A 15,441-nucleotide genomic window follows, 5' to 3' on the forward strand; every position below is an offset into this window, starting at 1 on the left:
GTACGTTGACTTTATTCAAAGGATTCAAGTCAACTTATAGGAATGTTTCCACTGTTCCAGGATACTGCCTTCAGCCCTGTCTTTTAGTTTAACATGAACATAAAAAAGTGAATGTTGTTTCAGAAGACATTGATGAAAGTATGATATTGGAAATTGCGGAGATGATGGTCCTGCTCTATTCTGTTGCTTAGACCCTGGCTGGAATGCTGCATTCAGTTATGGACCCTACTAAATGCCCAGGTAGTCAAAGCCCAATCAAAGAAGAATAATCGGGACAGGGAAGGAACTCAATAAGGAAGCATGAAGAACAATGGAAATGGAGCTGGGCATGGTGGTGTGTGCCTGTAATCCCGGCTACTCGGAAGGCTGAGGTGGGAGGATCACTTGAGCCCAGAGTTCAAGACCAGGCTGGGCAACATAGTGAGACCCCATCTCTTAAAAAAAGAGGTAGAATTGATAGGTAGCCTGGTGAGGAGTTGTCTTCAGGTTGGGAGAAGGTACATGGCTGATCTCTTTAAACAACAGAAAGACCATCACGTGGAAAAGGATTCAGTTTATTCTCTGGCTCCAAGGAACAAACTTGATATTACTGAGGAAGATATAGACATGGATTTTAGCTTAATGCAGATGCTCCTTTACTTACAACGGGCTTCATCCCAATAAACTCATCGTAAGGTGAAAATATTGTAAGTTGAAAATGCACTTAACATATCTAAGCTCCCAAAGATCACAGTTTAGCCTAGCCTTCCTTAAATATTCTGAGAACATTTACATTAACCTATAGTTGGGCAAAAGCATCTAACACGAAGCCAATTTTAGAAATAAAAGGTTGGTCTTCATATGTTGCTAGCCTGGAAAAGATCAAAATTCAAAATTTGAAATACAGTTTCTATGGAATGCATATTGCTTTTGCACCACTGTAAAATCAAAAAGTTGTAAGTCTAACAGTAAGTCAGGGACTGTTTATAAAAGAAGGCTTAATAGTTGGTTCAGTGATAGCCACAAGGGAGCAGGCTGCCTCATGACATAGCGAGCTCCCTGCCACTGGAGGTGTGCACACAAAGCCAAGAGAACTCTCAGAGAGTGTATGGTGTGTGGAAATCCTCACTGGATGAAGTTAGGGTCGATGTCCTTCCATATTCTCTCTGATGCTGAAATCTGATGAAGTCCATAGCGCAGGTTGGGAAGAACAGGAAACTGGAGGAAAAGAGACCAGATTTATTACAAATTGTGAGCTGTTTCGGAGTACAATTCCCAGCCACCATTCTAGCTCCAGAAAAAGAAAAATTCATGGAGGGTTGCATTATTCCCAATTCTTCACCATTCCCTATATCCAGTCCCTTTGTCATGTGACTTTGAAGTTTCTCCCACTAGAGGCAGAATATGATAATGTTGGGTTGGCCAATCAACTTGTTTTGGCTGATAGAATGTGGGTGGAAGTGACCATTCCAACCAAAGGCTTTATGAGATATTGGGGCTTTTTGCTCACCCATCGTGTGCCATGTGAAAAACATGCCCTTGGTGGGCATCACAGAAGAAATAGAGACACATGGCATAGACTAACCTAGCCGACCTGCAGAGCTACTACATCCTTAAGCAGAGCTGTCCCAGCCAATCCATGGACACCTGAGAGAGAAATACATGCTTTATTATTGTATGGCACTTCAATTTGGTCATTATTTGCTAAGCAGCATTATTATGGCAATAACTAATTAGCAATTAGTTATGGGATATTCCAACAATTTTAAGATACAGCAATTGAAGGCAGTTGCCAGGCTTCTGTTGGCCTTTCTAGGATCTGAGAAAGCAGCACTTGAGGCAAATAACCTATCCCAACAGACTGTAGACATATCCTGTCTTGGGTATAGATGTTGCTGGAAATGGATGACCAAAGTCACTGAGCAGGGCCTGGACCCAGTGCTATGGCACCTGTGTACAGGTTGGGATAAAGGGGTGAGAGGAGGAAGCAGACCCACTTCGGGTCATGAGAACAAGTATAGTTGAGCACTCAGAACAAAATATAGATGGTAATAGCATCCTGATATGCAGTTTATTTGTGTTGTGACAGATTAAAGATGGCCACAAATTCTTTCCTACATCTCTTATCAATATGTGAAGTCTATTTCCTCTCCCCTTGAATCTAGGTTAGTCCTGTGACTTATGTGGATCAACAGAATGTAGGTATGTATCACTGTATAACTTCTGAGCCTTGGCCTGAAGAGATCTTCTGGGCCAGGCACAATGGCTCACGCCTGTAATCCCAGCACTTTGGGAGGCTGAGGTGTGTAGAAAGCTTGACCCCAGGAGTTTGAGACCAGCCTGGGCAACATGGCAAAACCCCATATCTACTAAAAATACAAAAATTAGCTGGGAATGGTGGCGCACACCTGTAGTTGCAACTACTCGGGAGGCTGAGTTGGGAGGATCACCTGAGCCCAAGAGGTGGAGGTTGCAGTGAGCCAAGATCACACACCAGTACACTCCAGCCTGGGTAACAGAACAAGACCAGACTCTGTCTCAAAAAAAAAAAAAGTCTTCTGTTTCCTCCTATGCATTCAGAATGCTCCTTCTGAGAACCCAGCTGCAATGCTATGAAGAGGCCCAAGCAACTCTGTGGGGGCCCACCTGGAGGAGGAGAAGTGAGACACCTGGCTAACAGTTCCAGCTGAGCTCCCAGTTGGCAACTAGCACCAACTTCCAGCCATGTGAGTAAGGTCATTTGTACCTCCAGACATTCTACCACCCCACCCAACACTCTGTGAAGCAGAAAACCACTGGGTTAATGGTTAATGCACATAACTGTAAGAAATAATAAATTGTTGTTTTAAAAGATTCATTTTGGGTAGTTTTGTTTTGTTTTGTTTTGCATAGCAATAAATCAGGCATTGGCAAACTTTCTGTAAAAGATCAGATAGTCAATATTTTATGTCTTGCAGGCCAGATGATCTCTGTTGCTACTACTTAACTTTGCCATCATAGTATGAAAACAACCGTAGAAAATACACAAACAAAAGAACATAGCTGAGTTCTAATACATTTTCACTTACCAAAACAGACGGTGGGCTAGGTTTGGCCATGGAAGCTAGTTTCCCAACCCCTGCAATAGATAATTAAAACAAATTAACACCCAGAAGTGGGGAGCTTCCATAACAAAAATCTAAAACATATAACATTGACTTTGGAATCAGGAAGCTTGCGGAGTCCTGAAGGGTAGGAAGGAGGATGACAACACAGCGAGGAAGTTGTTGGGAAATTATTCAGGACCTAAGTGACATAGTAGTAACATGTAGTAACATGGATAAGAGAAAATAATTGAACTTGCCGCCTTGGTATGGAGATTTCTAGGCAAAATGTTCAAAATGCCAACTTACTCCCTTTAGCTGCCTGTGAAAAAGTACAGGAAGAAGAAACTATTTTGTTTCAAGCAAAATTTTGAGAAACTATAGAGGGCCCAGGGCATTATCTACAGCCAGAAAAAAGAAATGCTCAAAGTAAATTAAAACCTAGAGGGAATATTAATTCTAAGACCTTCCCCATAAAATGGGGCCTTAAGGTCACGGATGTGGCTGTAAGACTTTTTTGTTGTCGTTTCTCAAATGTTATATTAGTTATTTTTTGTACTCTATTAGTATATTATTGGCATATAGTAATATATGGGTAGCAATTTAAAAAAACAATTTAGATTTGGGGGTACATGTACAGGTTTGTTATATGAGTATATTGCATGATGCTGAGGTTTGGGCTTCTAATGATCCTATCACCCAGTAGGTAGTACCTGATAGGTAGTTTTTCAACTCTTGTCCCTCCACCTCTGCTGGAGTCCCCAGTGTCTATTGTTCCCACCTTTGTGCCGTGTGTACTCAATGTTTAGCTCCCACTTATCGGTGAGAACATGCGGTACTTGGTTTTCTGTTCCTGCATTAATTTGCTTAGGATAATGGCCTCCAGCTGCATCTATGTTGCTGCAAAGGACATAATTTTGTTCTTTTCTATGGTTGTAAGACTGTTGAGATCTCAGAAAGACTTAAAACAGTGCCTCCTAAACCTCTCATGTAGACTAAAGTGCTTCTAAGAGTCTTAAAGTTTTGGTCCACAGCACTGTAATTCACAGCCTAAAGGAGGGAAGGGCTTATCTTGAGATTTGGGGGTATGGTTTGAGTAAAAATAAAATTAATGGAAAGTCCACAGTTTTTTCCCCTACAAGAATTGTACCAGTGTAAGCAGTAGTGGCTTGAGCTAAAACAGACAAAGATAGTTCAACGTGAAAAGAGCACACCAGGTACCTAGTGAAGCATCTTGAACAAGTTACCGGACTGTGAACAAAGCCTATTTCTTTTGGAAGAGGAGGAATGACTCAAAGGATGGAGCCAAGAGCTCCATCCAAGGGTAGAGATAAGAGCCTCAGAGAATCACATTCCCTGCCCCTGGAGCAGGGGCAACTGGTGACAAGTGCATGGTTAGTTCTCACATTTGCTAATGGCTGTTATGTGCCTCTTATTAATCTCCTATTCTAAATGGGAGTGTCTATTGTGGTTTTCTTGTCCTTGTATTTCCATTATATGTTAGATGTGTGGGGGAAAAGTCACTTAAGTAGAAGTTGCAAGTTTAGTACAAATAATTTGTTTAGACTACAGTCATACATTGCTTAATCATGGGGATTCTTTCTGAGAAATGTGTCGATAGTCAATTTTGTTATTGTGCAAACATCAAAGAGTGAGTCTAAATCCAGATGGTACAGCCCACTATACATCTAGGTTATATGGTATGGCCTATTGCTCCTAGGCTACAAACCTGCACAACATGTTACTGTACTGAATACTGTAGGCAATTATAACACAATGATAAGTGTAACTAAATATATCTAAACATAGAAAAGGTACAGTAATAATACACTGTAAAATATAAAAAATAGTATACATGTACAGAGCAGCTTTATTATAATCTTATGGACCCATCATCCTATATGCTGTCCATTGTTGAATGAAATGTTGTTACGTGGCACATGATGGTATTTGAGAGTAAATTTCCGATATGATGCCCTATTACTCCAAAACCCTTTTGTGTATATTTCCAGTGTAACCACAATATAATCATCAAAACAGGAAGTTAACATGGCTACATTATTATCATTTTATGCTTAGTCCCCATCCAAGTTTCACTGGTCATCCCAATAATATTCTTTTTTTTAATTTTTAATTTTTTTAGTGACAGGGTCTTACTGTCATCCAGGCTGGAGTACAGTGGCTTGATCATAGCTTACTATAACTTCAAACTCCTGGGCTCAAATGATTCCCCTGCCTCAGCCTTCCGAGTAGCTAGGACTACAGGTATGCACCACCATGTCCAGATAATTTTTAAAATTTTTCATAGAGACAGGGGTCTTGCTATGTTACCCAGGCTAGTATCAAACTTCTGGCCTCAAGCAACCTTCCTGCCTTGGCCTCCCAAAGTGCTGGGATTATAGGCATGAGCCACCACACCAGGCCTCCAATTATATATATATATATATATATATATATTTTTTTTTTTTTTTTTTAGACAGAGTCTTGCTCTGTCGCCCAGGCTAGAGTGCAGTGGTGTGATCTTGGCTCACTGCAACCTCCACCTCCCAGGTTCAAGCGATTCTCCTGCTTCAGCTTCCCAAGTAGCTGGGATTACAGGTGCACACCACCATGCCCAGCTAATTTTTGTATTTTTACTAGAGACGGGGTTTCACCATATTGTCCAGGCTGGTCTTGAACTCCTGGCCTCAAGTGATCTGCCTGTCTTGGCCTCCCAAAGTGTTGGGATTACAGGCATGAGCCACTGCTTCTGGCCCCCAATAAGATATATATATATAATTTTGAGACGGAGTCTCACTCTGTCACCCAGGCTGGAGGGCAGTGGCACGATCTCGGCTCACCGCAACCTCCACCTCCCAGGTTTAAGCGATTCTCCTGCCTCAGCCTCCTGAGTAGCTGGGATTACAGGCATGTGCCACCATGCCCAGCTAATTTTTGTATTTTCAGTAGAGATGGGGTTTGGCCATGTTGGCCAGGCTGGTCTTGAACCCCTAACCTCAGGTGATCTGCCTGCCTCAGCCTCCCAAAGTGCTAGGATTACAGATGTGAGCCACCATGCCCAGAGAATATTCTTTATAATAGAAGGATCCACTTTAGAATCACATGTTGCATTGTTTTTTTCCTTCAGTTTTTCATTTTTCCAAAAATTACACCAAGCTAAAGCAAAGCTCTAGTTGAGGCGGGTGTGTTGTGTAGATGTTAGCAGTACTGCCCTCACTACATGCTCTTTGGACAGTAGTGCAACCCCAAGAAAAGGATGGTTAGTTATTTCTCTTTATTTTCCTTCAATTGTGATGAGAACATTTTCTCAGTCTTTGACTATCATGACCTTGACATTCTGGAAGATTTCAGGATGGTTATTTTCTAGAATGTCTCACAATTTGGATTTCTCTAATGTTTCCCATTAAAATTATTAGCATTTCTTAAGGCAGTATTTGAAATTAGGTAAATATATTGCTACTCATCAAATTCCATTTATTTATATCACTATGGACTCATAGTTTATTTTGTTCAACTGGTAATAAATTGTTTCTATCAATATTTATTTTCATTCTCAAATTTTTCCATATTTGGTCAATGGGAGCCCCTTCAAACTGATTTCTGTGTCTTTTTGACATAATCTTATCATTCTTTGAGTTCTTCCTCACTTTCTGACACAAGAGTTTCCAGGTTCATCTTGTAATATTCCTAGCCAGTCCCTGGAATCAGCAATCAGCCTTTTCTCCAAGAATACCTAGGTCCTTTTATTGGAGAATGGTGTTTAGAAACCAAGACTTGGCTGCTAGATGTGCTCATGGCCTTGGGAAATTTCTGCTCCCAGACAATACACACACACACACACACACACACACACACACACACACACCATTCTTATTTCATCTATCACTATATTGAAAATCATGAATTCACACCAATTTCTCAAATTTAAATAATGTATCAAAGGATTCATTTTAGTTTTCTCCCTGTCTATATTTGTAACTACTCTGACTGTCAGAAAGTTGGGTAACTCTCATCTATATATAGTTGCTTTTTTTTTTTTTTTTTTTTTTTGAGACGGAGTCTCGTTCTGTAGACCAGGCTGGAGTGGTGCAATGGCCCGATCTCGGCTCACTGCAACCTCTGCCTCCCAGGTTCAAGTGATTCTCCTGCCTCAGCCTCCCGAGTAGCTGTGGATTACAGGCACGTGCCACTAAGCCCAGCTACTTTTTGTATTTTTGGTAGAGATGGGGTTTCACCACGTTGGCCAGGTTGGTCTCTAACTGCTGACCTCAGGTGATCTGCCCGCCTTGGACTCCCAAAGTGCTGGGTTTACAGGTGTGAGCCACCATGCCCGGCCATATGGTTACTTTTTAATCAGCGTTCCTGTGTTCAACATTGTCTTCATCACATCTTGGCTTCAACACCCTGTACTCGGTTGCCCTACTTCACAGGAGACTTCCTACCATGCTCAGGTCCTGAGGCCCTTTTTGCTCTCCTGGGCTTTGACCCTCTTTGCTGGGCTGCTATCCTCCCCACCCCCACCCTTACCCCTCCCTGTCCTGGTTGGGCTTTGACACCCTGTCTATGCTGTTTGGACTCTTATGTTGCTCAACCCTACCTAGTGACTTTTTAACTGAATTTCTCAGGAAAAGGGAGAAAAAAAAAAGGAATAAGGTAATTTGTCTCTATAATCCACAGGTCCCTCTTTTATCTTTATTTTTTAGAGATGTTACCCAGGCTGGTCTCAAACTCTTGGGCTCAAGCGGTCCTCCCACCTCAACCTTCCAAAGCACTGGGATTACAGGCGTGAGCCACTGCACCCGGCTATCCATATCTCCCGTCCCTGAACCTGAGGAATATACCTGTGAAACTGTGTCCCAAAGAGTTAAAGAAACCAATGACTAACAGAAATTCCTGAGTTTGCAGGATGGCAGATAAGAAAAGAAACAATGTGCTGAAATGCCAAAACTCCCTCTGCTTGAGATAAAAGAACTGGCTGAAATCAGTTGGAACAAATAGGGCAACTGGGCTGTTGCACAGAAAGAGCTTTCTGGTGTCACAACCCAAATTTCCACCACGTTTCATTCTAAATCCCCCTGAATTGCACATGTGACCAGTGAAGAGGCATGAAGAAATAATTGTGCATGACTGAGGACTTTCCAGACCTCCCCTTTCCTTCCACCAGTTACTTACTAATCTCAGAATCCACCCCCAAAATTTTTCTGATAAAAACACTACCTTAAAGCCAGCCCAGGGAGACTTGAGCCAGCCCAGGGAGACCTAAAGTCACCACAGGGAGATTTCAGCTGGACTCTTCTATCTCCTTGTTGGCCTACCTGCAGTATAAAGTTTTTCTTTTCTCAAAAACCTGGTGTCACAGTATTGGTTTCTAGAACATTGGGCAGTGAGTGCTTTTGCGCTTTGGTCGGTAACACCTGGATCTGATTTAGACAATACTTTGGACCTGAAGTCTTAATTAGTTGAACCTTTGGGGGATTTTAGGAAGACACTAATGTATTTTACCTGTGAGAAGAATCTAAATAATTTGTGGCCATTGGGCAAACTACTGTGGAATAAAGGTGCCTGACAATTCTTTGTCCCTCCTCCCATCAAGAGGTGGAGTCAGCCAGGTGAAATGGCTCATGCCGGTAATCTCAGCACTTTGGGAGGCCAAAGCAGGAAGACTTCGTGAGCTCAGGAGTTCAAGACTAGCCTGAGCAATATCGCAACATCTCATCTCTACTAAAAATTTTAAAATTAGCTGGACGTGGAGGCACATCCCGGTAGTCCCAGCTACTCGGGAGGCTGAGGCAGGAGAATCACTTGAGCCCAGGAGTTTGACGTTATAGTGACCTATGATCACACCACTGCACTACAGGCTGGTTGACAAAGGAAGATCCTGTCTAAAAAAAAAAGTAAAAACAAGAGGCAGAGCCAGTTTTACTCCCCTTGAATCTGGACTGCCCTATAAACTTGTTTTAAGCAAAAGAATGCTTTAGAAGTGATGCTAAGGCTGGGCTTTCAGGGATCTCCATCTTCTGTATTTTTGAAATGCTCCTTTTTGGAATGCTTCCTCTAGTTTGTGAGGAAACCCAAGCAGCCACATGGAGAGTCCTTTGTGGAGAGATCCAAGTGGAGAATGAAGGCCCCATGACCCAACCCATTCTGAGTTTCCAGCCCCCAGACAGCCCCAACTGCCATTCACATGAGTGAAGCCATTTTGGAACTTCCAACTGTGCCAGTGCCTCAGCTGACACCATGTGAGGCAAAGCTGCCCAGCCAACTGCAAAACTGCGAGAAATTGTTGTTTCAAAACAGTAAGTTTTGGGGTAGGTGTTACGCTGCAATAGATGACTGAAATAACTGTCTACCATGTGCCGGGCACTATTTGATGCCCTTCTGATCCATGAGGGTAAAAACAGAAATGTAACCTGACAGGTGCAGAAGAGGGCGCCATAGGAGGGCAGAGGAAAGCCAGCTGCAGGGAGAAGCAGGGAGCTGGTGATTCTGGGCAGATGAGCACATGGATGGGCCAACGGCCAAGCCCCCATGCCAGCTTTTGGCCAATCTGCACTGCAACTTCCTCCTCCATTTGTCTCGCCGGATGGGATTAATTTTTCACCTGACGAAGTAGAGAGTGGAAAAGAGCTGGAGACAGTGGGGAGAAAGTTTGCCTGGTCTGTCTCACTAGCACCAGTTCATGTCTGGACTGCTGGACAATGTTGTCCCAAAGGTTTCTGGGCCATCTGTATTATTTGTAATTGACTGCTTCTAGGTGCCTGTGGATCAGGGGCAGCTGAGACTAGTGCTCAGGCCTCAGTGGACTCTGCAAGTTCCTGAGGGATAGGCAATCACCAAGTGTTGTTCCTTTTCCTCGATTTCTGGCCACAGTGTGTCCTGGGACAGGTCTGTGATTCTTAATACCCCCCGCAGTCCTGTCTCCTGGCTATCATCTATACCAATGGAAGACACATCCCCATTTCCCCCTCCACTTAATTTTCAGTTGCAGGACTAATCTGACCCACCCTCACTCATTGGCCAGGCCGACTTTACCCCTAGACACAGGATGCTGGGGTCAGCTTCACCTTTACCAACTCCTTGGAGAACTCCACTTTACGTTCTAAACTAAGTTAGCAATAATTTTTCCCTTCTCTCCTTCCCACATCATTAAGATGATCACAGTATTTAAAAAGTATTTTAACAAATATCGGCCGGGCACGGTGGCTCACAACTGTAATCTCAGCACTTTGGGAGGCCGAGGCAGGCAGATCACGAGGTCAAAAGATTGAGACCATCCTGGCTAACACGGTGAAACCCCATCTCTACTAAAAATACAAACAAATTAGCCGGGCGTGGTGGCAGGCACCTGTAGTCCCAGCTACTTGGGAGGCTGAGGCAGGAGAATGGCGTGAACCCAGGAGGCAGAGCTTGCAGTGAGCCAAGATCACGCCACTGCACTCCAGCCTGGGTGACAGAGTGAGACTCCGTCTCAAAAAAAAAAAAAAAAAAAAAAAATCTAGGGGCTGAAGATACAGTAGTGAACAAGAGAGAAATTTCCTGTTCTCATGAAGCTGATCTTCTAATGAGGGAGGCAAGACAACAGAAAATAAATGCATAATGTTGGGTAGTTGATATCCACTCTGAAAAAAATCAAGCAGGTTAAGGCCGGGCGCGGTGGCTCACGCCTGTAATCCCAGCACTTTGGGAGGCCGAGGCGGGCGGATCGCCTGAGGTCAGGAGTTTGAAACCAGCCTGGCCAACATGGTGAAACCCGTCTCTACTAAAAATACAAAAAATTAGCCTGGCGTGATGGCAGGCACCTGTAATCCCAGCTACTCAGGAGGCTGAGGCAGGAGAATCGCTTGAACCCGGGAGGCAGAGGTTGCAGTGAGCTGAGATTGCACCATTGCACTCCAGCCTGGGGGACAAAAGCAAGACTTTGTCTCAAAAAAAAAAAAAAAAAATTCAAGCAGTTTAAGCAGATTTGGGCAGGAGGCCATTCTGCATAAGGTAGTCTGAAAAGGTCTCTGTCATAAGGTGACATTTAAGAGACCTGAATTGAATGAAATATTGGGGACAAGTGTTTCAGGCTAAATGAACAGCAAGTACAAAGGCCCTGAGGCAGGAAGAAATATGGCAAGTTCAAGGAATAGCTATCAGGCTAGTGTGGCTAAGGCAGGTCCAGCATGGTAGAGTGACAGATGTGGGTGGGGAGGGAAATAGGAATCAGATTGAACAGGGCTTCTGTGAATTTGGTTCTGAACAAAATGGCATGATCTGATTTATGCTTACAAAGATTTCCTGGATGCTCTGTGGAAAACAGACTAGGGAGGAGGAATGGAGGAGGTGGAAGCAGGGTGACCAATTAGTAGCTGCCATATAACCCAGGGCAAGATGATAGTGGCTTGATCGAGGATGGTTACATCAGAGTTGGCTGGTGGTGAATTTTGATGTTTTGAAGGTAGCACTGACAAAGCTGGCTGAGGGCTTGCAAATGGCATTGAGAGCAAGAGAAGCACATCAAGGACACCTTTTAGATTCTGGGGAACTGAATAAACAATAGTATCACTCTCTGAGGGAGGTAAGAACGGGAGTGGTGTGTAAGGAGTAGGTTGCTGAGGGCAAGATGTATTGTGTTTGAGATGCCAGTAAAATAAGCAGTTGAATCTGGAGGTCAGGGAAGAGATCTGGGCTGGAGACAAATCAGTGATCAGCATTTGGATATTATAAGTCATTCCGAGGGAGTAAGTGTAGACACAAAAGAACATCATGGACTATGGCCGGGGCCTTCAGCAACTGGGGAAGAAGTCCAGAGAGGAGACAGAAATGGCCAGTGAAGTGAGGAAGATCAGAAGGACCTGGTGTCCAGGAAGTCAAGTGAGGAAAGTTGATTCTGTATGATCACAACCAAAGTGTCAACTCATAAGCCTTATTTTCTCATCTGTGAAATGGACACCATAACACCACCTACTTCATGGCAGATAGTACTGGCACACAGCAAACTCTCAAAATAAGGTAGCTACTGTTATTCCCTGCTGGTTGGCTGCCAGAGCCCTCAGCTTCCCTATCCACATTACTGACAGCAACTCCATGAGTCTTTCTCTGGGGTGAGGTGTCTCTGCTCACTCAGGGCCTGAGGCCTCTGGGTCAAATCGAGGTCAAGTGGCTTCAGTGCCTAAGTCACTCACCCACACAGCCTTCAGCCCTTACTTGCAAATCAACAAAGGGTAAACCTGTGGAAAACATGGGTTTTGGAGCCAGAATTCTGCCTCTTGCCAGCTGTGGGCTCTTAAGAAAGTTTCTTAATTTGCCGGGGCCCCACTCTACGACATGGGGAGAACTGCTACTTCATGGGACAGTGGGTAGCCCAGTGTAGACTGTAACGCCGGCTGATCTCCTGCACGCTGGCCTGGGAGTTAGAGGCTTCTTGCTGCTCTCCTCTTCAAAGTATACAGGGCTCCCGCCACACACACATCTGGAACCAAGCTGGTCTGAGAGCCCCTTATAGCCCAGGCTACCTGATGGGGAGGCACAGAAGTGGCAACCCGTCCACTTTATTTGCCGCAGGACCCCCCGTTAAGCAGCGGGGTCCAGCCGGGCTGAGTTAGGGACGGGGTTTCGAACGTGCCACTCCTCGCCCGGCGTCGAAGCCCGTTTCGGGTAACCTTTTTTCTGCCTCTCTTCCTAGCCCACTAAGGCCCACTGGCCAGAACGCCACCGCGGCCCCAAACCACTCCAGATAACCACCCGCCAGCTGTCCTCTCCGTTCTCTCCGCCGCCGCGCTGCAGGCCCAGGCTCGCACCCGAGTCCCTTCGCACCCCAGGAAGTGGCGCGGCCTGTCGAGGGCAGCGTGGAGGAGGAAGAGGGGGCGCGGCTCAACGCGAGCGAAGCTCCGCCGCAAAGGCTCGGGAGGAAGAGGGCGGTGCGCGGCCAAGCGTCGGAGCTCCAGTCATACTCCGGGGACCCCACGAGGGCGCCCCGCCCGCTGCCCACCCTCCCGAGGCCCCGCCCAGCGCGCCCATCCCGCCACGGGCTGCCCCGCCTTCCCGCCCTCGTCCAGAAAACCCCGCGCCCGGCCCCGCCCCCGCCTTCGCCGGGGCCCCGCCCCTCCCCTCTCCGCCGGCGCCTCGGGCGGCTTCTCGCCGCTCCCAGGTCTGGCTGGCCGGAGGAGTCTCAGCTCTCAGCCGCTCGCCCGCCCCCGCTCCGGGCCCTCCCCTAGTCGCCGCTGTGGGGCAGCGCCTGGCGGGCGGCCCGCGGGCGGGTCGCCTCCCCTCCTGTAGCCCACACCCTTCTTAAAGCGGCGGCGGGAAGATGAGGCTTCGGGAGCCGCTCCTGAGCGGCAGCGCCGCGATGCCCGGCGCGTCCCTACAGCGGGCCTGCCGCCTGCTCGTGGCCGTCTGCGCTCTGCACCTTGGCGTCACCCTCGTTTACTACCTGGCTGGCCGCGACCTGAGCCGCCTGCCCCAGCTGGTCGGAGTCTCCACAGCGCTGCAGGGCGGCTCGAACGGTGCCGCCGCCAACGGGCAGTCCTCCGGGGAGCTCCGGACCGGAGGGGCCCGGCCGCCGCCTCCTCTAGGCGCCTCCTCCCAGCCGCGCCCGGGTGGCGACTCCAGCCCAGTCGTGGATTCTGGCCCTGGCCCCGCTAGCAACTTGACCTCGGTCCCAGTGCCCCACACCACCGCACTGTCGCTGCCCGCCTGCCCTGAGGAGTCCCCGCTGCTTGGTAAGGACTCGGGTCGGCGCCAGTCCGAGGATTGGGACCCCCCCGGATTTCCCCGACAGGGTCCCCCAGACATTCCCTCAGGCTGGCTCTTCTACGACAGCCAGCCTGCCTCTTCTGGATCAGAGTTTTAAATCCCAGACAGAGGCTTGGGACTGGATGGGAGAGAAGGTTTGCGAGGTGGGTCCCTGGGGAGTCCTGTTGGAGTCGTGGGGCCGGGACCGCACAGGGAAGTCCCGAGGCCCCTCTAGCCCCAGAACCAGAGAAGGCCTTGGAGACTTCCCTGCTGTGGCCCGAGGCTCAGGAAGTTTTGGAGTTTGGGTCTGCTTAGGGCTTCGAGCAGCCTTGCACTGAGAACTCTGGTAGGGACCTCGAGTAATCCACTCCCTTTTGGGGACTGACGTGAGGCTCCCGGTGGGGAAGGAGACTGACCTCTCGGTTCACGTGTCTTGCCATAGAGCCACTCTCCTGAGTGGGTTTTTCTCCTGATCGTTTGGGCCAAGTGACTTCTCTCTGAACCTCAGGTTTCTCTTCTGGGATAATAAATGGTCACCCTTTCAAGGGGTTGTTTTGGAAGATTATGTGAACAATGTAAATAAGGGCTTAATTAATGAGGGTAAGCCCTCAGTAAATTGTCACTGTGTGTTCATTTCTTCCTCTGTGTGGATCGTGACCGAGAGCCCTTCCCCCTAGCCTCCTCCCGGTATGGGTACCCAAAACCTAGGTGAGCAGGGATCTCTCCCAGGGGCAGAGAGCTTGTGTACTCTGGGGGCTAGAGGGCTAAAATATAACCAGTCAACACCACGTTGCCCATTTCTGGTACTTCCGGTAGCAGCCTGAGTCTCAATTATCTTGCCCAGATGATCTGAACTCTGACCTCTAGCCTGTTTCAGCATAGGCAGAGAGCTTGAGTAGGTGAGTTTGCATTCCTCATAGCAGCAGGCTGAGCCTAGTCTGGACTTCTCTTTGACCTGTAACCTACAGGCCCACAGGCCCAAGGCAACCACAGGTTGTTTCCAGGGTTACCACACAGGTGGTCTCTCATTTCTAATGCTAGGTTTTAGATAATTGTTGTGAGTGAGGGGCCCTGGCAGGCAGGATGACATCCTGCGGATAGGAGTTTTCTGTCACTTTCCCACAGAGCCCTGGCTACTACATACTCTTGCTCAATTTCGCCAGTAATTGCGTCAATGTGTTCATATCAAGTTTGGGAAGAACATCTTGGAATTGGTCAGACATGAACTGTGGTAATAATGGGGGCTTGTTTTTTTAAGCAGATAATTAAATTCCTTTGCATTTGATGATTATTCTGGGAAGCAGACTAGTCCCATAAAATGAAATGGACTCTGCCTTGCTGCTAAGTGTCTGACTTGAGACATGCTATCGAGTTTCTCAAAATCTCTTCCTTGTGTAAAATGTGGTTGTCGATGATTACCTTACAGGGGTTTTTTTTAAGACTAAATGAGATCGTGTACATTAAATACAGGCACTCAGGCTGGGCATGGTGGCTCACGCCTGTAATCCTAGCACTTTGGGAGGCTGAGGGGAGTGGATCACTTGAGGTTAGGAGTTTGAGACCAGCCTGGTCAATATGGTGAAACACCATCCCATCTCTACAAAAATACAAAAAAGTTAGCCAGGGGTGGTGGCATCCCAGCTACTCAGGAGGCCGAGGCAGG

General features: G+C 46.8%; 1 protein-coding gene, 1 long non-coding RNA gene and 1 other non-coding gene across 8 annotated transcripts in view; 1 reads left to right on the forward strand and 2 right to left on the reverse strand.

The window, feature by feature from the left end:
* Positions 1-538: 538 nt before the first annotated feature.
* On the reverse strand, positions 539-14,277 carry LOC101058154 (uncharacterized). Of its 2 annotated transcripts, XR_001720714.3 has the most exons (4): positions 13,477-13,587; positions 3,048-3,097; positions 1,565-1,626; positions 539-1,197 (listed from the first exon to the last, which is right to left on the reverse strand). It is a non-coding gene; the product is annotated as an uncharacterized LOC101058154 (long non-coding RNA). The 2 variants fall into 2 exon arrangements; XR_001720715.4 differs by lacking the exons at positions 1,565-1,626; positions 13,477-13,587 and adding an exon at positions 14,195-14,277 and having other exon boundaries at positions 1,090-1,197.
* Positions 6,198-6,323, reverse strand: LOC112204476 (U4atac minor spliceosomal RNA). The gene has a single exon (XR_002938118.1). It is a non-coding gene; the product is annotated as a U4atac minor spliceosomal RNA (small nuclear RNA).
* B4GALT1 (beta-1,4-galactosyltransferase 1) overlaps positions 12,994-15,441 on the forward strand; it is a 56,795-nt gene continuing 54,347 nt past the window's right edge. For 4 of the 5 annotated variants that reach the window (XR_010148718.1, XM_016960713.3, XM_016960714.4 and 1 more), the window contains exon 1: positions 13,129-13,765. Coding sequence is in view for 4 of the 5 variants with exons in the window: in XM_016960713.3 (XP_016816202.1) it covers positions 13,354-13,765 (412 nt within the window). In the remaining variant the exon portion in view is untranslated. Of the gene's footprint in view, positions 13,766-15,441 lie in introns of all 5 variants that reach the window. The other variant, XM_003312037.6, reaches the window with a different exon arrangement.

Source organism: Pan troglodytes, chromosome 11 (genome assembly GCF_028858775.2).
Source record: "Pan troglodytes isolate AG18354 chromosome 11, NHGRI_mPanTro3-v2.0_pri, whole genome shotgun sequence".
NCBI lineage: Eukaryota > Metazoa > Chordata > Mammalia > Primates > Hominidae > Pan > Pan troglodytes.